General features: G+C 37.1%; 1 protein-coding gene across 7 annotated transcripts in view; it reads left to right on the forward strand.

Annotated features, from left to right (window-relative positions):
• The window catches only part of MCU (mitochondrial calcium uniporter), a 201092-nt gene that overhangs the window by 155086 nt on the left and 26123 nt on the right, over positions 1 to 19883 (forward strand). For all 7 annotated transcript variants that reach the window (XM_023240544.2, XM_045040130.1, XM_045040134.1 and 4 more), the window contains one exon: positions 100 to 169. In XM_023240544.2, coding sequence (XP_023096312.1) covers positions 100 to 169 — 70 coding nt within the window. The remainder of the gene's footprint in view (positions 1 to 99; positions 170 to 19883) is intronic.

Raw genomic sequence — 19883 nt, forward strand, 5'->3', positions numbered from 1 at the left:
GTGCATTGCTTAAATAACCAGAAAGTTATTTCCGTATGCACATAATTTCACATTTGTTACTGTGTCCTGACAGTGGATGTGTCTTTTTGTGTTTTCTAGGTGCACCAGAGGCTCTCTTCCTGGCAGAATTTGGGAGTTGTTTATTGCAGTACTGTTGTGCCCTCTGATGGTGAGTTTTGGCAAATCCATTTTTTATGTCTATTTTCTTTTTCTTAACTCAGTGTTTCTCATTCTCTAACTAACATACAAATTTACATATCCTACTCTTTCACTTCAGATGCACTTGGAGTCAGAGAGAGAAGCAGGGGGAGGCAATGCTAAAGAGAAATAAAATTTGAATGAAGATATAGTGAATTTAGAGGAGAAATCAGAAAGAAAAGCTAATAGGCCCATCCAGTTTTCATAGATCAAGGAATGTTATTATCTCATCTCTTCATTTATGTTTTAAAACTGGGGACAAAGGTAACGTGAAGGTCACAGAAGCACCATCTTTGGTATTTCCTAACCACTGGGTCTTTATTCTATGTATCCTGATCAAACTCTCCAGCCCCTTCACGTCATCAGGGCCTAGAAAGAAGCAATTCAAAATCTGCAACCTCCTGCCTGATTGTTTTTTTCTTCCCTGATGGTGCTATCCTTCTTTGATGTGGGGAAGAATGAACAGATGCTTGGGGACATGCAGTCCTTTGTAAAAGTCCATAATGCTGCAAACTGACAACAGGACGGAAGCTGTTGTTGCAGTAGTGGAGGGATATGTTTACAGCTCTTTTTGTCATTTCTCTCACTCAGTATTGGACACTCACAGTTTATATTATTTGCTTAATAGGGTTGAGTGTTAATATATTTCCTCTGTATAAAGTTTAGTTTGATAGAATTCTAATTTCAACCTTATAAACATTAAATTTATAGGCAAAGCAACCATCAAAAGAGCATCTAGCAAACTTAAAGACACCTAAAGCAACGAAATCTCAGCAGAATTTTTAGAGTCCTAGGATCCCCGTTATTGATCAGAATCGATATTTAGAGTGTTACCAGAACCCTCCCCCTCAAAGCTGTTTAAATTTAATGCAGCTGCTATTATTCTGTATCCTGTATCCAGTATTTCAGTAATGTAACAGTGCTACAGTTGTACTGGGATATCTAGATGAATATTATTCCAGGACATAAATGCTAGTAGGTTGACTGTATGTTGCATAAGGGGTGGAAGGCAATATTTTTGCAAAAGCTGAAGGGATACATACTTTAAAAGAAGTGTGGGTCCCCAAATTCCTACCAATACTATTGTCCTTCTTAAGAAAACCAATTCATATTAGTAATCAAAAAATAGAAGCACATAATTGGTTTAATGCAACTCATTGCCCATACTATCCGCAAATTATACATCTTTCTTATTTTTACTTCTAAGCTAATTTTACCTTAGGTCTGTATAGTGTATGAGAAAACTCTGCTTAATACATAGCTACTTGTAGCCAGCCGTCTCTGTGATCATTTACTGCTCTTAGTTGAGACTGCCGGATCATATTCTTTATCAAATCATTTTTAAAAAGTACAAAATCTAAAATACCACATTATGTTTATATACCTAGTATATATGCCTAATATATACTACCTCTCAATAATTGCATGTTAATTATGTTGTTTGACCGATCTTCTATTTATGACTATAATAGCTCAGATAACAGATATAAATTATTTTAAATGTTTAGCCTTCTTACCAAAGCAATCTAAAGGTTCTTAGTTTTTCTTATGTCACAAATACTTTTAAAGATCTGGTGAAAGCTCTCTCTATATATCTGCATGCATACATACATACATACACATACACATAGGAAATTTTACACATAATTTCTTAATGATAAAGACTCCCTCAAACCAACTCATGGACTCCTCATCTCATGGCCCTCAACCTCAGATACATTGTATACAGGTGCACAGGTACGTACCCATATCTGTGCACATGTTCCCTTTCATGAGAGGCATTATGTTTAGAGATTAAGTAAGAGACAAGCTTTGGAGTCAAGCAGATCTAGGCTTACATCCCAGTTTCACTATTTAACCACCTTATAACTTTAGGCAAGGGCATTAGCTTCTCAAAGCCTCTTTTCTCATCTGTGAAATGGAGATAGTAATAGTTATCACCTCTGAGAGAAAAACAACTTACCCTGCAGAAATAGTACTTATCCACCAGAACGACTTACTCTGTAAAGAGTGCTTGTGGTAGCGTTAAAGACCTCTAATCTAAGAACCGTGGCTTGGGGCTTCTCATTTTAATTTCATTGTGCCCCCATCCTCAACTATAAAACTACGCAAAATTTTTATGACTGTATTGTTTGTACCTACTTAAGATCTCCAAAGCCTTGTTTATACCTGCTTAAGATTTCCAAAGCCTTTAGGGTGTTCCTCTTCACATTAATGAAAGTTAAGGATGAGAGTAATTCTGCTATAGACAGGTTGAATGTATAATTTATCATCCAACCCAGGATACTTTTGAGAATGAAAAGGGGGCAACCAGAGTTTTCCTGACAGATTTTCATAGTGTAACCCAGGACGTATTGTCCCCTAAGCTTTTGGGAAAGTGTCAAGGGTTAGCTAGCATAAGAATAAGGAAAATAGCGCCTTCTAGCTGCCTTCCTTTCTCTATCCAGAATGTGATGCTATTCAGTTAACCCTGTTTTGAGAATTGTGGTAAGAGTTGTGTTTATTTTGTAGTTAACAAAAGATGTAAGATTTTCATACAATAGAGAGCAAATAATTTTTGTAATAAAGGGCTATTGAAAATTCCTGTGTAATAATAAATAACCATCTGTTTAATCAACCCAAGTATAGATAACATATAAATTCTTTTTTTATTTTTTTAAAATATTTTTTAATGTTTATTTTTGAGAGAGAGAGAGAGAGAATGAGCAGGGGAGGGGTAGAGAGAGAGGGAGACACAGAATCTGAAGCAGGCTCCAGGCTCTGAGCTGTCAGCAGAGCCTGACACGGGGCTTGAACTCACGAGCTGTGAGATCATGACCTGAGCCGAAGTCGGACACTCAACCAACTGAGCCACGCAGGTGCTGCTGATAACATATAAATTCTTAATCTAAGGTCTGTGGATGGTTTGGAGAACTAAATATTGCCCCAACTTTCTTCTTTGGTTTTTGTCCTGTTATGTTTTTAAATTAAAAAAAATTTTTTTTTAATTTTTAAAAAATGTTTATCTTGAGAGAGAGAGAGAGAGAGCAAGCAGGGGAGGGACAGTGAGAGAGAGAGAGAGAGAGAGAGAGAGAGAGAGAGAGAGAGAGAAAGAAAGATATCCCAAGCAGGCTCCACACTGTCAGTGCAGAGCCCAGTGCGGGGCTGAATCCCACAAAGGGTGAGATCATGACCTGAGCCAAAACCAAGAGTTGGATGCTTAACTGACAGCCACTTAGGAACCCCTGTCCTGTTCCTTTTTTTTTTTAAGCTTCATTGAGATATGTTTTACATATCCTAAAATTCACCTGTCATTTCATAGCATCATAACAATCCAGTGTTAGACTACTTCCTTCACCCCTAAAAGTTCCCTGGTTCCTGTTTTGCAGTCATTCCCTTCTCCCACCTTGTGCCCCAGGCAATCACCAATCCACTTTCTGCCTCTAATAATTAAATCTTGTCCAAAAATGTCATATGAATGGACTCCTACAGTATGTAGTCTTTTGCATGTAGCTTGTTTTATGTTATCATAATGCTTTTGAGGTTTATCCCTGTTATAGGGTGTTGCAGCTCTTTCCTTTATTTTTATTGCTGAGAAGTATTTTGGTATATGGAAATATCACATTTTGTTTATTCACCAAATGAAAGATATTTGGGTTGTTTTCCATTTTGGCCTGTTCATACTGCTGGTATCAACATTTGCCTGTAAGTCTGGGTGAACATATGTTTCCGTTTCCTTTGGGTACTTAGTGGAAAGTAGGGTTATATGGTATATGCTTAGCTTTTTAAGAAATTGCAAAACTGTTTTCCAAAGTTGCTGTACCACTTTGCATTCCCACCAGCAAGGTGTAAGTGTTCCAGTTTCCCCATATCCTCCCCAACGCTTGTTTGAATCAATCTTCTTGATTATAGATATTTTAGTGGATATGCAGTATTATTTCATTGCATTTCACTGATGACTAATGATGTTGAGCATCTTTTTATTTTATTTTTTTATTTTAGAGAGAGTTTGCGCGAGCGGATGAGAGGGGGCAGAGCGAGAGACAGAATCTTAAGCAGGCACCGCGCTCAGTCCCGTGATCCCCTGGGATCATGACCTGAACTGAAATCAAAAGTCAGATGCTCGGGGCGCCTGGGTGGCGCAGTCGGTTAAGCGTACGACTTCAGCCAGGTCACGATCTCGCAGTCCGTGAGTTCGAGCCCCGCGTTGGGCTCTGGGCTGATGGCTCGGAGCCTGGAGCCTGTTTCCGATTCTGTGTCTCCCTCTCTCTCTGCCCCTCCCCCGTTCATGCTCTGTCTCTCTCTGTCCCAAAAATAAATTAAAAAAAAAAAAACGTTGAAAAAAAAAAATTAAAAAAAAAAAAAAAAGTCAGATGCTCAACTGACTGAGCCACCCAGACGCCCTGTTGAGCATCTTTTAATGTGCTTATTAACCATTCAAGTATTTTCTTTGGTAAAGCATCCAAACTTTTGTCCATTTAAAAAAGTTGACCATCTTAGTCGTGATTTATAAGGATTCTTTGTATATTCTAGAGCTTTTCCTGTTGTTTTTCAAATAGTTTTGGGGAAAAAAAGGATTTGTTTGAGACATCTTACTAATGGCCACTTTTTATACACATTTGGAAATTCTGTCTTTACTGTCATCATCATATTGAGGGCACAAACTACCCCACCACTGTGTTTCATTCCAACTGTTTAAAACTTGACAACAAAAAAGAAATGAAACTAATGAATCGCCAAAGTTGCTAGAACACAAAGCTCTGGGGTCTTAATATGGCAGAGTTGTCACCAACCTAAAGATGGAGTTGGGAATGCTGAAACAGACTATAGGTTTCCATTTAAAAAATATATCTTACAGTTTGGACTTTTTGTTTAAGTAGAAGTTTCAGTTAGGAACTACCAAAATGTGATTGCACTTGTTCTATCACAAAACCCTTTTTTGTAAGGTTCTATAAAAATTGACTTTCACATTGCTGAGAAAAGCTGCCACATGAAATTGGAAAGACCTTTAAACTTTATGTGCTGACAGTTTTGAACTGGCTTAGCTTAGAGTAGAAGCAAATTTGTCAAATTTCAGATGATGTCATCCAATCTAGGATTGCTGTCAGTTATTCCAATAGTTTGAAGTAAGTTTTGAATGAATTGGAAACTATCCCATTTCCCTTCAGAATACAACTTGATGAAACTACTGATTTGCTCTAAAGCCTTAGTTCCTACTTTTTGTCTGTTAATAAGCATGCTGACACAATCAAAAAAAAATCTCAAATATGTGTGATTCTCTTACGGAAATTAGAAAATCTGTTAACGTTAATGGCTGTAACCTTCTTTGGAAGATTTTTAAATTTCTTTGCCAAAATAACTACCAGAAAAAAAATTTTTTTGATGCTAAGGAAGATCTTGGTACTCTCTGCACAGATGGTACATCTTCCAAGCTTAGTAACATGCATATTTATATTGCCTTAGAGAAGAAAGGAGCCCCACCCATTGTAATAATGCACTGGGTGTTGTTGGTTTTTTGGTTTTTTTTTTTTCACTTGCATATACTGGCATTGAAGGCTTTTCCCAGAGTCCTAAAAGAAGCCTTGCCTGCTACCACAGAAGTAGTCACTATCATAAGATGATTTTATCAAAATAGAAAATTTTTCTTTGCTTGGTTAAACTTTTGACAGGAGTTTTGCTTTTTACTTATTTTTATTTATTTGTTTTTTGAATTTTTTACAATCTAAATCCAAGTTAGTTAACATATAGTGTAATAATGATTTCAGGAATAGAATTTAGTGATTCATCATTTACATATAACAAGTGCCGTTTACATGCCAACACGTGTCCTGCTTAATGCCCCTTGCCCATTTAGCCCATTCCCCCACCCAATACCCCTCCAGCAACCCTCAGTTTGTTCTCTGTATTTAAGAGTCTGTTATGGTTGGTCTCCCTCTCTGTTTTAATACTATTTTTGCTTCCCTTCCCTTATGTTCATCTGTTTTGTATCTTAAATTCCACATATGAGTGAAATCATATACTTGTCTTTCTTTGACTGACTTATTTCAGTTAGCTTAATGCACTCTAATTCCATCCACATTGTTGCAAATGGCAAAATTTCATTCTTTTGATTGGCAAATAGTACTCCATTGTGTATATATACCACATCTTCTTTATCCATTCATCAGATAATGGACATTTGGGTTCTTTCCATACTTTGGCTAATGTCGATAGTGCTGCTTGTAAACATTGGGGTGCATGTGCCCCTTCAAAACAGCATACCTGTATCTCTTGTATAAATACCTAGTAGTGCAATTGCTGGCTCATAGGGTAGTTCTGTTTTTAATTTTTTGAGACCCTCCATACTGTTTTCCAGCGTTGCTGTACCAGTTAGTATTCCCACCAGCCGCGCAAAAGAGATCCTCTTCCTCCACATTGTCGCCAACATCTGTGGTTGCCTGAGTTGTTAATTTTAGCCATTCTGACAGGTGTGAGGTGATGGCTCACCTATGTGAGCTTGTGGTTTTGATTTGCCTGATGATGAGTGATGTTGAGCATTTTTTCCTGTGTCTGTTAGCCATCTAGATGTCTTCTTTGGAAGTGTCTATTCAGTCTTTTGCCCATTTCTTCACTGGATTATTTGTTTTTTGGTGTTGAGTTTGATAAGTTTGGGATATTAACCCTTTATCTAACATGTCGTTTGCAAATATCTTATCCCATTCCATTGGTTACCTTTTAGTTTTGCTCATTGTTTCCTTCTCTGTGCAGAAGCTTTCTATTTTGATGAGGTCCCAGTAGTTCATTTTTGCTTTTGTTTCCCTTGCCTCCAGAGACGTGTTGAGTAAGAAGTGGCTGCGGGCAAGATCAAAGAGGTTTTTGCCTGCTTTCTCCTCTAGGATTGTGATGGCTTCCTGTCTTATGTTTAGGTCTCTCATCCATTTTGAATTTATTTTCGTGTTGGTGTAAGAAAGTGTTCCAGGTTCATTCTGCTGCATGTCACTCTCCAGTTTTCCCAACACCATTTGCTGAAGAGACTGTCTTTTTTCCATTGGATATTCTTTCCTGCTTTGTCAAAGATTAGTTGGCCATACGTTTGTGGGACCATTTCTGAGTTCTCTATTCTGTTCCATTGATCTGTGTGCCTGTTTTTGTGCCAGTACCATTCCATCTTGATGATTACTGCTTTGTAGTATAGCTTGAAGTCTGGAATGGTGATGCCTCCAGCTTTGGATTTCTCTTTTAGGATTGCTCTGGCTATTCGGGGTCTTTACTGGCTCCATACAAATTTTAGGATTATTTGTTCTAGCTCTGTGAAGAATGCCGGTGTAATTTTGATAGAGATTTTAGGAGTTTCGCTTTTTAAGAGAAGAGAAAATTTAGTTAAAGGAAGAGTTTACTTATGCCTTGATTTATTTGGAAATATTTGGGACTTTATGAATGAGCATAATCTTCCAATTCAAGACCTTTTGGTCATTATTATGAATTTGGTAGAAAAATCATGAATTCTTTTAACCGAGCTGTAGCCCTGAAGTTGGTAATTAGAAATAGACAACCCTGTGAATTTTCCAACTGCGGGGGTAGGGAGTTTCTCTGAAGTCTACTCATGAATGGAAAGCTTTGTCAGTTTCTCTACAAGAACTGAAAAACCTCAGAGCTCTTGAAGATTACTTCCATTCAGAAACCTTAAAATTGAATTTTGGATTTATAATCTTCTCACTTTTGATACTGTATCAAAATAGTGATATGAATTCAATTCTAAGAGTCTTAGAAAATTCTTAAGTTCCTTGCACACCTATCCTACCATCATCATCTGCCAAAGGGAGCTGTGATTACATTTACCATATCTTTCTCAGAGTCTCTGAGTGTTCACAACTTCTTTTCACAAAAACAGAAAGGCACAACCTTTTAGATATCAAAGATGATATTCTGGTTAACCATGACTTCTTTACGTGACTTTATGTGACTTCTTTATTCAAGCCAAGCAATAGCAGCCTTGTAATTGAAATGGTTTTTTATATAGTATTAAAGTTTATATTTTATTTAACTTGTACAATTTTGTTTTATCTCTTTAAAAAATAAGAAATGGCCATTAATTTTGGGTTAAAATGAGGAAAGTCCGTTTTTTGTCAACATTTATTTTAAAAACATGTCAGTGTAGTAGTCTGCTTGGGCTGCCATAAAATAGCATAGGCTGAATGGCTTAAACAACAAAAATTTATTTTTTTCCCAGTTCTGGATGCTGGAAGTCTGAGGCCAGAGTACCAGCATGGTCTGGTTCTGGTAAGAACTCTGTTAGCTTGCACATAGCCACCTTCTCTCTGTGTCCTCACATGGTGGGGACTGGAGAGAGCTCTTACCTTCTTATAAATCCACAGTCCTATCAGATTAGGACCCCACCTTTATGACCTCATTTAACTTTAATTACCTCCTAAAGACCCATCTCCAGATAGTCACACTGAGATTTAGAGCTTTAACCTATGAATTTTGGCAGGGAGACACAATTTAGTCTGTAGCAGACAATATGAAGGAAACCAGTTTCTGATGCAATAAAATAAATTATATCTAAAATTTTTATGTATAAATTGTTTGAATTTTTTCAGGGAATAAGGCTATAGGAGGAATCCATACCCTTATCAGTGTCTCAAAGAGGTCAATTATCCAAAAATACTAAGGAACATGGAATTGGTTTATATAGCAATAACTGGTTTCCTTCTTGTCCTCAGTGGAACAAGTCACTTTTGTTTTCTTGAGATTTAAAGGAATGATTGGAAATTTTCCATGGATGTATTACATGCTTTTAGACTTTGGGTTTTAAGACCTTAGTTTTTAGGAAAATCAAGAGAAACTGTTAAAGCAGGCATTTTTTTCATATATTCTCATTGAATCTTCTCCGCAGCCCTATGAGGTATTAGAATCCCTACACTGTGAGGAAACTGAGGTACAGTTATATTCAGTAACATGCCCATGAATTTGAGGTATCTCCTGTGGTAGAACTTGAGGACTATCAAAACTGAGATTCCAAAACCATGCTTTTTCTACTGCACTCCACTGTCTATACCTTAGGATTGTATTCTGTTTATCATCCAGAAATTAAAGTGGATCAAGGATCAAGGTTTAATAAAGTTACTTTCATAGCAGCACCACCAAAAACATCAGCTTTAAAAGGAAAAAATGTTACAGTACTATATTAGGACAGGATTTCATTTTTACAAAAGCAAAAGAAAATTTTAATTCTCAGTAGAGTGAGTGCACGAATGGAAAGAAAGGGAGGGGATGACCTTTTACTTAGCACAAATGGTTTTGACATTTCTGAGAAATATTTTCATGAACTCATTTTAAAAGAACCTGAATTAACAAGAAGTACCTAGGTTGTACAACTATTTAGCATCAGACTGATAACACCATGTATAAAAGATGATTTATAACTTTGTATTTTTCCAACTTTTACTATTTAAGCCCCATAATAACTCCACAAAAATTGTACATAGTTTACAGAAATTACCTTGTACAAATACTGATTCACCCAAGGTACAAAATGAAATATATAGTTGATGTGATTAAAATGAATTTATGCTACTGGTTAGAAAGAAACAACTGGATTTATCAAGCTCCTGAAGTTATGATTATATAATTGGGCTTTCTTATATTGCCGTGGAAAATTATTTCCTACATAAAATTTACAAGTTTTCAACATAAGTATTCTTCAAATGCTGTTAATATGTGACAGACTTAGTATATTTAATATATTATGAATAATGTAAAGAAAATTTAAATAATCTATTTTTCATAGTTAAATAGATTCTTCTGAGGTTATTGTGAAGCAAGCACATTTTGTTTATACATGTTAATTATTGATATCAAAGATATTTTTGCCACAATGTATAAGGAAGGGCCTTATTATCACCAAAATAATATTTAGTTTACTCTGTTAAATGGTAATCTTATGTTTTGTCTAACATATAATTTAATGAAAAAACCTATGGGCTTTTGGAATTGTATTTATGAACATAGAAGTGAGTATTAAAGATAAATTGTGTGAAGCTATCTAGGCATGATACTAGTAAAAAAAATCTGTAAAATATATATTAAGAAGAGTAAACTTTATTGAATGACACAAAAGAAGATAAAAATAAATGCAGAGTTATGACATGTTAACGAATGTGAGGACAACGCTGTAAAAATTGTCCGCTTCCCCCACATGAATTTATAAACTCCAGTGCAATGCTAATCTAAACTAAACCCCAACAGGAACTGCTGAATTTATTCAAAACTTCATATGAAAAAAGAAAACTACACAAATACCTAAAATAAATTTGGAGCGGAAAAGGGGGGAAGGTTTGCCTCAACTACGTATTAAGATGTATTTTTAAAACCATAATAATCAAAACAGGTTTAGGAAAGATCGTAGAGTCAGATTAGAGAAACCTTGCATGTACGGGAATTTGACATGTGTGATAGAATTAACATTGTACATCAGGAGAAAAGGGAGACTATTCAATAAATGCGGCTGTTATAGTTGATTTCTTACCTCACAAAAGTAAATTCCAAATGGCATGAGGAGTAAAATGTGAAATGCAGAGCTCTAAAAGGAAAAGAAAAGTTGGCCAAATTTATATTGGAAACTAAAAACAAGGAGGGCTGCTAACTTTCTTAGCCTTCTTTTTATTTACAATAAAGAAGAAGAAAATCTGTTTTTTTTCCAGGGATAAATAAATTGTGGTATATTCATAAATAAAATTCTACATAGGACTTTATGTTAATGATCCAGAAATCTGATTCAATTTGGATAAATGTCAAAGCATTATTGAGCATAAAAGGCAAGTTGTAGAAAGTTGAATATAGTGCAACCATTTATGTAATGTCTAAATACACACAAGAACCATGCCATATTTATTTAACACCACGTAGCAAATTACGGCAATATTTAGTGGCTTAACAATAATAATCCTGTATTATCTCATGTTTTATGGATTTGGAACTCGGGAGCAGTTTAGCTGGGCAATTCAGAATCTCATGGAGTTGCAATCCCATGCTCGCTGGCACTGCAGTCATCTGAAGGTTTGACTGGGGCTGGAGGGTTCGATTCTAAGATAACTCACAATATGAGCTGAGAAGTTAGTACTGGCTCTTGGTAGGAGATTCCACTTCTTCTCAATGTTGGCTTCTCCACAGGGCTGCAGGTTTGTCCTTGTGGCTAATGGGTTCCCTCAGAGCATGTGGTCCAAAAGAGCAAGACAGAAGCCACACAGTCTTTTATGGCATAGTCTGGGAAGTTACACACCATCACATCTGCTGTATTCTACTGATTTTACAGACCAGCCCTGATTTGATGTGGGATGCGACCATACAAGGATATGAATACCTAGAGGCAAGGATCATAGAAAACCACCTCAAAGGCTGGCTTCCACTATACTATATACTGTATACTAAGCTGTGTCTCTGTGTGTGTTTGTCTGCCTGCCTGCCTGCATGTATGTATATCATGGATGAGACTGCTAAACACCAAATACCAACTTCAAGATAGTGGTTTTCTGTGGAAAAAGAAAGATTACCCTGCTTAAGTATGGATCATTTTTTGAACAGGAGCAAGGCTGGAATGATGTAGGGAATTCACTTACAATATAGCTGATAGAAGAAAGGTGGTGGTGACCTGGACTAAGAAGATGGTGGTAATGCAGAGAATTGGAAGGATTAGAGTTGTTTAGAAAATAGAATGAAAGGACATGGTGACTGATTAGATATGAGGGATGTCATGTTCTCGTTCTAAGTAGTCAGGGATATCATACAATTTTCTGGATTGGGCAAAAGTTAAATTATGGTGCTATTACTGACTGAGATGAAAAATGTCAGAGGTGGGTGGTTCAGGGAAGATTAATTCAATTTTAGGATATTTTTACTTTGAGATGTGCATATGGGAAATCCACATGTCCAGCAGACAGTTGAATATAGGTTTGGGACATCATCAACATTTAGAAGCTAGCTGGCAGTCGGGAAAGACATAAGATTGCCTAGAGTGTGTGGTTTAAGAAGCACAGAGACCTAGGACAAAGCACGTAGAAACTTTCAAGGGATGAATACAAGAATAAGAGCCTATGAAGGAAAATGAGAAATTGTAGACAGAAAGTTGCAAACAACCAGGAGAGTATGGAATCACAGAAACCAAAAGGAAAGCTTTTTATAAAGTGAAGGAGCAGGTTTGATGAAGTTTTGGGGTGATGGTGGGATTCATGAGGTCCGGAGCCAACAGCCAAGAAAGAAATCTTGAAGACGTCTTTGGTACAGAAAGGCGATTTTATTAAAGCATGGGGACAGGACCTGTGGGCAGGAAGAGCTGCACTAGGGTCATGACAGTAACTCATTGTATACCCTCAGGTTGGGAGGAGTCTCTAATGTATTTTTGGAAGCAAGGTTTCCAGGACCTTGAAGGGCTAGCTGTTGCTACAGAAATGCCATTTATTACAGGTCAGTAAAACCTCAGTCATGAGACCCTTCAGATGTGTATCAGGGGGCCATAAGCTTGGAGTATGATTGCCAGCATATCTCTTGGGGCAGTTGAGATAGAGGAAGTATACTTACAGGATCCTGGAAGTTGCAGTAATATTAAGCTAGGGTTCTCTTTTGCCCCTAGCAAAGTGTCATCATGGAGGCAGCTGAGTTCCTAGAGGTAGGTCACTTTGCCAGTTTCAAGGACTTGTCAATGGGCTGTAGGCAGTAAGGGAATTTAATTTTTCATTTGCCTTAGTTTCCCACATTACCATGGCAAGTACTTAAACCCCTTTCCTTTGTTCTTGGGTAGCCAGGAGTGTCCGAGAAGGAGTATCACACATATTCCACCGTGGTGGGGTGGGAGTGGGGTGCCAGCCTGTATTTTGCCCTCAGCTTGCCCCACACTCCCTCATCAGGTTGACATTAGATATTGCTAAAACAAGCAAGTTAAAGGCCAAAATTCCCACTGAATTTAGCAACCTAATATCATACATGACCTGGGAGAAAATGACTTTTTAGTCGAATGATGAGATCCAAAATGACTTAGCATTGGGTTGAACTGTGTCAATTTAGGAATATCACTTAACCTTGCCAGACTTTATTGTTAGCTGCAAAAGAAGGACATTAGTAATGAAGTTTTGGGGTGATGGGGGGAGTGGTCTGGAGCCGACAGCCAAGAAAGAATTCTTGAGGATGTTTTTAGTGCAAAAAGGTGATTTTATTAAAGCACTAGGACAGGACCCCTGTGCAGAAAGAGGTGCCCTGAGGTTGTGATGGGTAACTAGTTACATACTATGAAGTTGGGGGGGGGGGGTAAAGTCAAAAGGGAGGCCTCCAGAGGGACTTTGATATGCTAAACAATACCTGAGGCCTTGCTATTGTCAAGCTAAAGGTGTTTTTTCCTCTAGTAAGGCATTAACATTAGGACGGTGTGGGGTTCCTGTAGAAAATTGTACTCTGTATTTACCTCAGGTATTTCTCAATGGGCTGCAAGTCATAAAGAAATCTAATTTTACTACCATTTCCTTCCTGCCTTTGTTCCCCATATCACTATGGAGGGGTGATGTTGGGTCTCTAGGAAACTGAGTCTACAGGTTTCTGGAGATTAGGCTATTGATTAGATTGCCTTTTTTTTCCTTTTTTTTTTTTTTTTTTTTTGTAATTTACTAAGGTATTTGTAAACTGATGGGAGACCCATGTCCTGTATGACTGTGATCTCTATCAGTTAACCAAGTTTCCTTTCCTTTGTTCTTGGGCAGTGCCTGAGGAATATCACACATATGGGGCGGGGGGAGGTGGGGGTGCAGGGGTGGATGCTAGCTTGTTTCACCCTCAGCCTGTCTTATGCTCCCTCATTATTATTCTGTATGATTTCTCTGTCTCTTCTAACACTAAAAGTCTGTGCTTATAGTTCACATTCTTGATTCATAATAATACAGAAAGGGGGTAGAAATAAACAGACAAGATCATAAGCCACTGGAATCATCTATCATACATAAAGTACAGCTCTAAGTAGCTTTGCAGAAAACACCCTATATGTGTTTTCTTATTGTACCAGTTCCCTTTCATAAGTCCTCAAGATATATACATTCATGTTCATGCATGAGATGATCTATTATGGATGAGATTTTACCCACTATTTTTTTTTTAATTTTTTTTTTCAACGTTTATTTATTTTTGGGACAGAGAGAGACAGAGCATGAACGGGGGAGGGGCAAAGAGAGAGGGAGACACAGAATCGGAAACAGGCTCCAGGCTCTGAGCCATCAGCCCAGAGCCCGACGCGGGGCTCAAACTCACGGACCGTGAGATCATGACCTGGCTGAAGTCGGACGCTTAACCAACTGCGCCACCCAGGCGCCCCTTTACCCACTATTTTTGACAACAAATAAATTTCCTACTGTGAACTTAACTTTCCTACTTACCAATTGGCTAAAAAACAAGCACAAGCACTTATACTTTGCAACATTTTCTGTACCTGATGCCCCAAAGACCTTTTTTTTTTTTTTAATGTATTCCTTCTTCAACCCCAAATGTCTGTTGTCCTTGCGCTTCTCTTTTTCGTCTGGAAAATCCTTTGCCCTTTTGTTTTTATGCCTAAATCTGTTGTCATGTTCTGTTTCTCAGTAATCATATTGGTCGACCCATAATTCCTGAGTTTCTTTGAAGTACACTGTGCTAGAAATAGATTATTTCTTTTCTTATTGAAATGGAAATCAAAACAAAAGATTAAAAATGAACCCAACCAAACCACCTGATGCAATTTACACTTAAAAAGAATATTTGTCTCTAGAGAATAATAGCTGACAACTGTCATTAGCTTGTAAATACCCATTGTGACTTTACTACCGCCAGCAACTATTTTACATATTGTTAAACTTGAGGAACTTTGGCAATTGTTCTTTGGTTGCAAACCGAGAGATCTGACATTTACATTACAATCTAGTGTGTGGGGAAAGCAGAAGACCTGGGGATACATTTCAAAAGCAGTATTAAAATGAAGGTTTGTCAGTTCTGAAATGTGCGATTTCGTGCAGAGTTTCTCAAAGCTTTCATATTTCACTCCTTTGAAAGGCCTCATGATCTTTAGTGTAAAAAGTTAAAGTGACTGAGAAAGACCTTAATTTTCTCTGTTGACTTTATCTCAGTTATTTTAAAACAGTAACCCCTAAGCACTTACCTGTGAAACTGATGTTTAGTGAAATCTTCCATGCTTTTGTGTTTAAGATTCACATCTTTTATTTAAATTTAACTCTGTCTGCTTCTTGAAATCTGTGGCTGAATAGTTTTTCACTATAGGAAAAAGATGATGGAGGGGAGGGAAACAGGTAAACAAGTTAGTCACTGAATTTTATGATGCCATCATCTTTATGGCCTATAGAAGAAGAGAGATACTCATGTAAATGGGGGATTGCTAAGGATTCTTTTAGAAATGAGAAAGAAAATTGTTCAAATATCTTTAGACATTAAAAACTTGAGATAGTACTTAATATGTACTAAGTTCACATTACTATTTTTGGCCTCTTCTTCCTTAGGAAATATAGATTACACTTTTGAAGAATTAAAGAAGTAGAGATTTCTGTCTTTTAAATTTTTATGTAAAAATTCAAATTATGTATCCACAAAGGATTAACTGCTATGGGAATTGCTGCCCTGCTGTCAACAACTAGAACAATGGACAAAATATGTAAAATAATTGTTTTTAGATATTGAACACTAAGGACAAGACTGATCTCTGAGAGAAGAAAAACAAGTTGGACTGACCCTATATCACCTCAGCTCACAACATGAGGCTTTCTAAATTCTGAATGACAAGAGCAGGCTAGAATAACTTCCAATAACAATTACCAGAAACTGAAAATGACTACTTCTTAGTGCTCATACAGGGCCAGAAATCATTTGACTTCCCTCCAGCCAGAGAAGAGACATCATTGAATATATGAACATTCATTGTAGACTCCCAGAAGAACATACCTTACAAGTAGGGCCAAATTGGCCATATAACAAAAGAATCTCTAGGTCTGTGCTAAGAACCTTTCTAAAAGACTTGAAAAGATCAATATAATATGCAAATAACTATACAACAGAATCCAGCACTCAGTAATGTGAAAGTCAACAATGTCTAACCTCATCAAAAATGACTAGGTAATGAAAAAGCAGGGGGAAAAAGACAAGAAAAATTCGTCAACAGAAACAGATCTAGAAATGACAGAGATGGTGCAATTAACAGACAAGGATTTTAAAAGTTATTATAAATGTGATCATTATATTCAGGGAGGAAAAGGAAAGCAAGCATAATATGAGGAAGAATAGAAGATATAAAAGTAAACAGATGTAACTCCCAGAGATGAAAAAAATGTGAGATGCAAAGCAATATAGATGAAATTAACAGATTAGCCATTATAGAAGAAAATATCAATGACACTGAAGTGTGTAGCAGTTAAAACTATCCAAAATGAAGGAGGAAAAAAAAAACCCCTGGAATATAATGAAGGGATCCTCAGTGCCCTGTGAGACTATATTGCATAGTCTAATATAGGTATAATTATAGGAATCCAGAAGGAGAAGGGTAAGAGCCAGAAAAAATATTTGAGTAATGGCAAAAAAGTTTCCAAATTTGATTAAAACTATGAGCTCACAGATGTGAGAAATTTAGCAGCTCCCAAGCAGAATACTTACAAAACCATAGAATGGAAAATTATAATCAAACTGTTGAAAACCAACGATAAAGAGAAAATATTAAGAGCAGCCATTGGGCAAAAGACATATTATGTACAGAGGAACAAAGATAATAGTATACATTAACTTATAGTATATGCAAAGCAGAAGACATAAGTTCTTTAGAGTGCTAAAAGGAAAAAGAAATCTGTCTACCTAGAATTTTTTACAAAGCAAAGTGTTCTTCAAAAATGAAGGCTGGGAGGCCTGCGTGGCTCAGTCGGTTGAGCGTCCGACTTCAGCTCAGGTCATGCTCTCATGGTTCGTGGGTTTAAGCCCCACATCAGGCTCTGTGCAGACAGCTCAGTGCCTGGAGCCTGCTTCAGATTCTGTGTCTGTCTCCCTCCCTCCCTCTCCCTCTCTCTCTCTCTCTCTCTCTCTCTCTCTCTCTCTCTCTCTGCCCTTCCCCTGCTTGTGCTCTGTCTCAAAAATAAATAAACATTTCTTTTTAATGAAGGTAAAATAAACTTTTTCAGAGCCCAAATGTCCATCAATGGATGAATGGATAAAGAAGATGTGGTATAGGGGCGCCTGGGTGGCGCAGTCGGTTAAGCGTCCGACTTCAGCCAGGTCACGATCTTGCGGTCCGTGAGTTCGAGCCCCGCGTCGGGCTCTGGGCTGATGGCTCAGAGCCTGGAGCCTATTTCCGATTCTGTGTCTCCCTCTCTCTCTGCCCCTCCCCCGTTCATGCTCTGTCTCTCTCTGTCCCCAAAATAAATAAACGTTAAAAAAAAAAAATTAAAAAAAAAAAAAAAAAGATGTGGTATATATGTATGTATGTATGTATATGTGTATGTGTATATATATATATATATATATATATATACAGAAGAATATATATATATATATATATACACACAGAAGATGTAGTGTGTATGTATGTATGTATATGTGTGTATATATATGTATGTGTATACATATATACGTATATGTATATATACGTATATATGTATGCGTATACGTATATATGTATGTGTATACCTATATATATACATACATACATACATACACACACATACACAATGGAATATTACTCAGCAATCAAAAAGATTGTATATATACATATATGTATATGTATATATATGTATGTGTGTACACATACATATACATACACATATACATACATGTACCACATCTTCTGTATATGTATATATATATTTCTGTATGTGTGTGTGTATATATATGTGTGTGTGTATATACACACACACACACACACACATACACACATATGTAATGGAGCATTACTCCACACACACACACACACACACACACACATATGTAATGGAGCATTACTCCATTACACACACACACACACACACACACATACACACATATGTAATGGAGCATTACTCAGCAATCAAAAAGAATGAAACCTTGCCATTTGCAACTATGTGGATGGAATTGGAGAGTATTATGCTAAGTGGAATTAGTCAGATGAAGAGAAAAATCATATGACTTCACTCATATGAGGACTTTAAGAGACAAAACAGATTAACATAAAAAATAAAAAGATTTCTTTAAAATGTAGTTAGTTGTTGAAGTAAAAATGATGTATGGTTTATAGCATGTAGTAATAAAATATATGAGGACAATAGCACAAAGCAAAGGGAGTGGAAGTGTATTGGTCTTGAGATACTCTACACTATACCTAAAGTGATGTATTACGTAAAGGTCAACTGTAATAGGTTAAAGATGTATACTGTAAACCCATTAGCAAGGTTCAGGAAGCCTAATAGTCCAAATCCAGGCTACTGCATATTTTTATAAATAAAGTTTATTGGAACACAGCCATGCTCATTTGTTTATCTACTGCCAGTGGCTGCTTCTGCCCCACAGTGCAGTCTGTAGTTGCAACAGAGATCTTTATGGTCCATAAAATCTAAAATATTTAATATCTAGCCTTTTACAGAAAAAGTTTGTCAACACTTACCATAGGGAAACCCCTAGAAACATAAAAAGACATAGTCAATTAGTCAATAGTAGAGATTAAATGTAATCATAAAAATAGTTAACCTAAGGCACCTCGGTGGCTCAGTTGATTAAGCATCCGACTTTGGCTCAGGTCATGATCTCATGGTTCGTGAGTTTGAGCCCTGTGTCAGACTCTCTGCTGTCAGCACAAAGCCTGCTTCAGATCCTCTGTCCCCCTCTCCCTTCACCTACCCCATTCACACACTCTCTCTCTCCCTCTCTCTTTCTCTCTCTCACAAAAATAAATAAACATTAAAAAATTAGTTTATCTAGGGGCACCTGTGTAGCTCTATCAATTGAGCATCCAACTCAATTTTGGCTCAAGTCATGATCCCAGCATCCTAGGATCAAGCCCTGAGTCCGTCTCCATGCTGAGCCAGGAGCCTGCTTGGGATTCTCTCTTTCTCTCCCCCTCTGTGCCTCTCCCCTGCTAGTGCTCTCTCTCTTTAAAATAAAAAATATATGTAAATATTTTTTACAAAAGGTTGCCTTATTAAAAAAATAGTTAATCTAGGGGCGCCTGGGTGGTGCAGTCGGTTAAGCGTCCGACTTCAGCCAGGTCACGATCTCGCGGTCCGTGAGTTCGAGCCCCGTGATGGCTCAGAGCCTGGAGCCTGTTTCCGATTCTGTGTCTCCCTCTCTCTCTGCCCCTCCCCCGTTCATGCTCTGTCTCTCTCTGTCCCAAAAATAAATAAATGTTGAAAAAAAAAATTTAAAAATAGTTAATCTAAAAGAGAGCAAGAATAAAGAAAAAGTAGAAGAAAGAACAGTTTGGGTCAATAAAGTAAGTAGCAAGACTTATACACAAGTATATTTATATACATTTATAATTTATTAAATGTAAATAATATACACGCTTTAATTAAAAGGCTGAGATTGTCAGATTAGACAAAACAGCAAGACCCAACTATATGCTGTCTGTAGAAAACCCACTTTAAATGTAAAGACACAGATAGGTTATAAGGATGAGAAAAGGTATAGAACAAAGACATATATCTCCACAAAGACTTAAAAGTGGCTACTTTACTCATAGTGGCCAAAGACTGGAAAGC

Source organism: Felis catus, chromosome D2, assembly GCF_018350175.1.
Source record: "Felis catus isolate Fca126 chromosome D2, F.catus_Fca126_mat1.0, whole genome shotgun sequence".
Taxonomy (NCBI): domain Eukaryota; kingdom Metazoa; phylum Chordata; class Mammalia; order Carnivora; family Felidae; genus Felis; species Felis catus.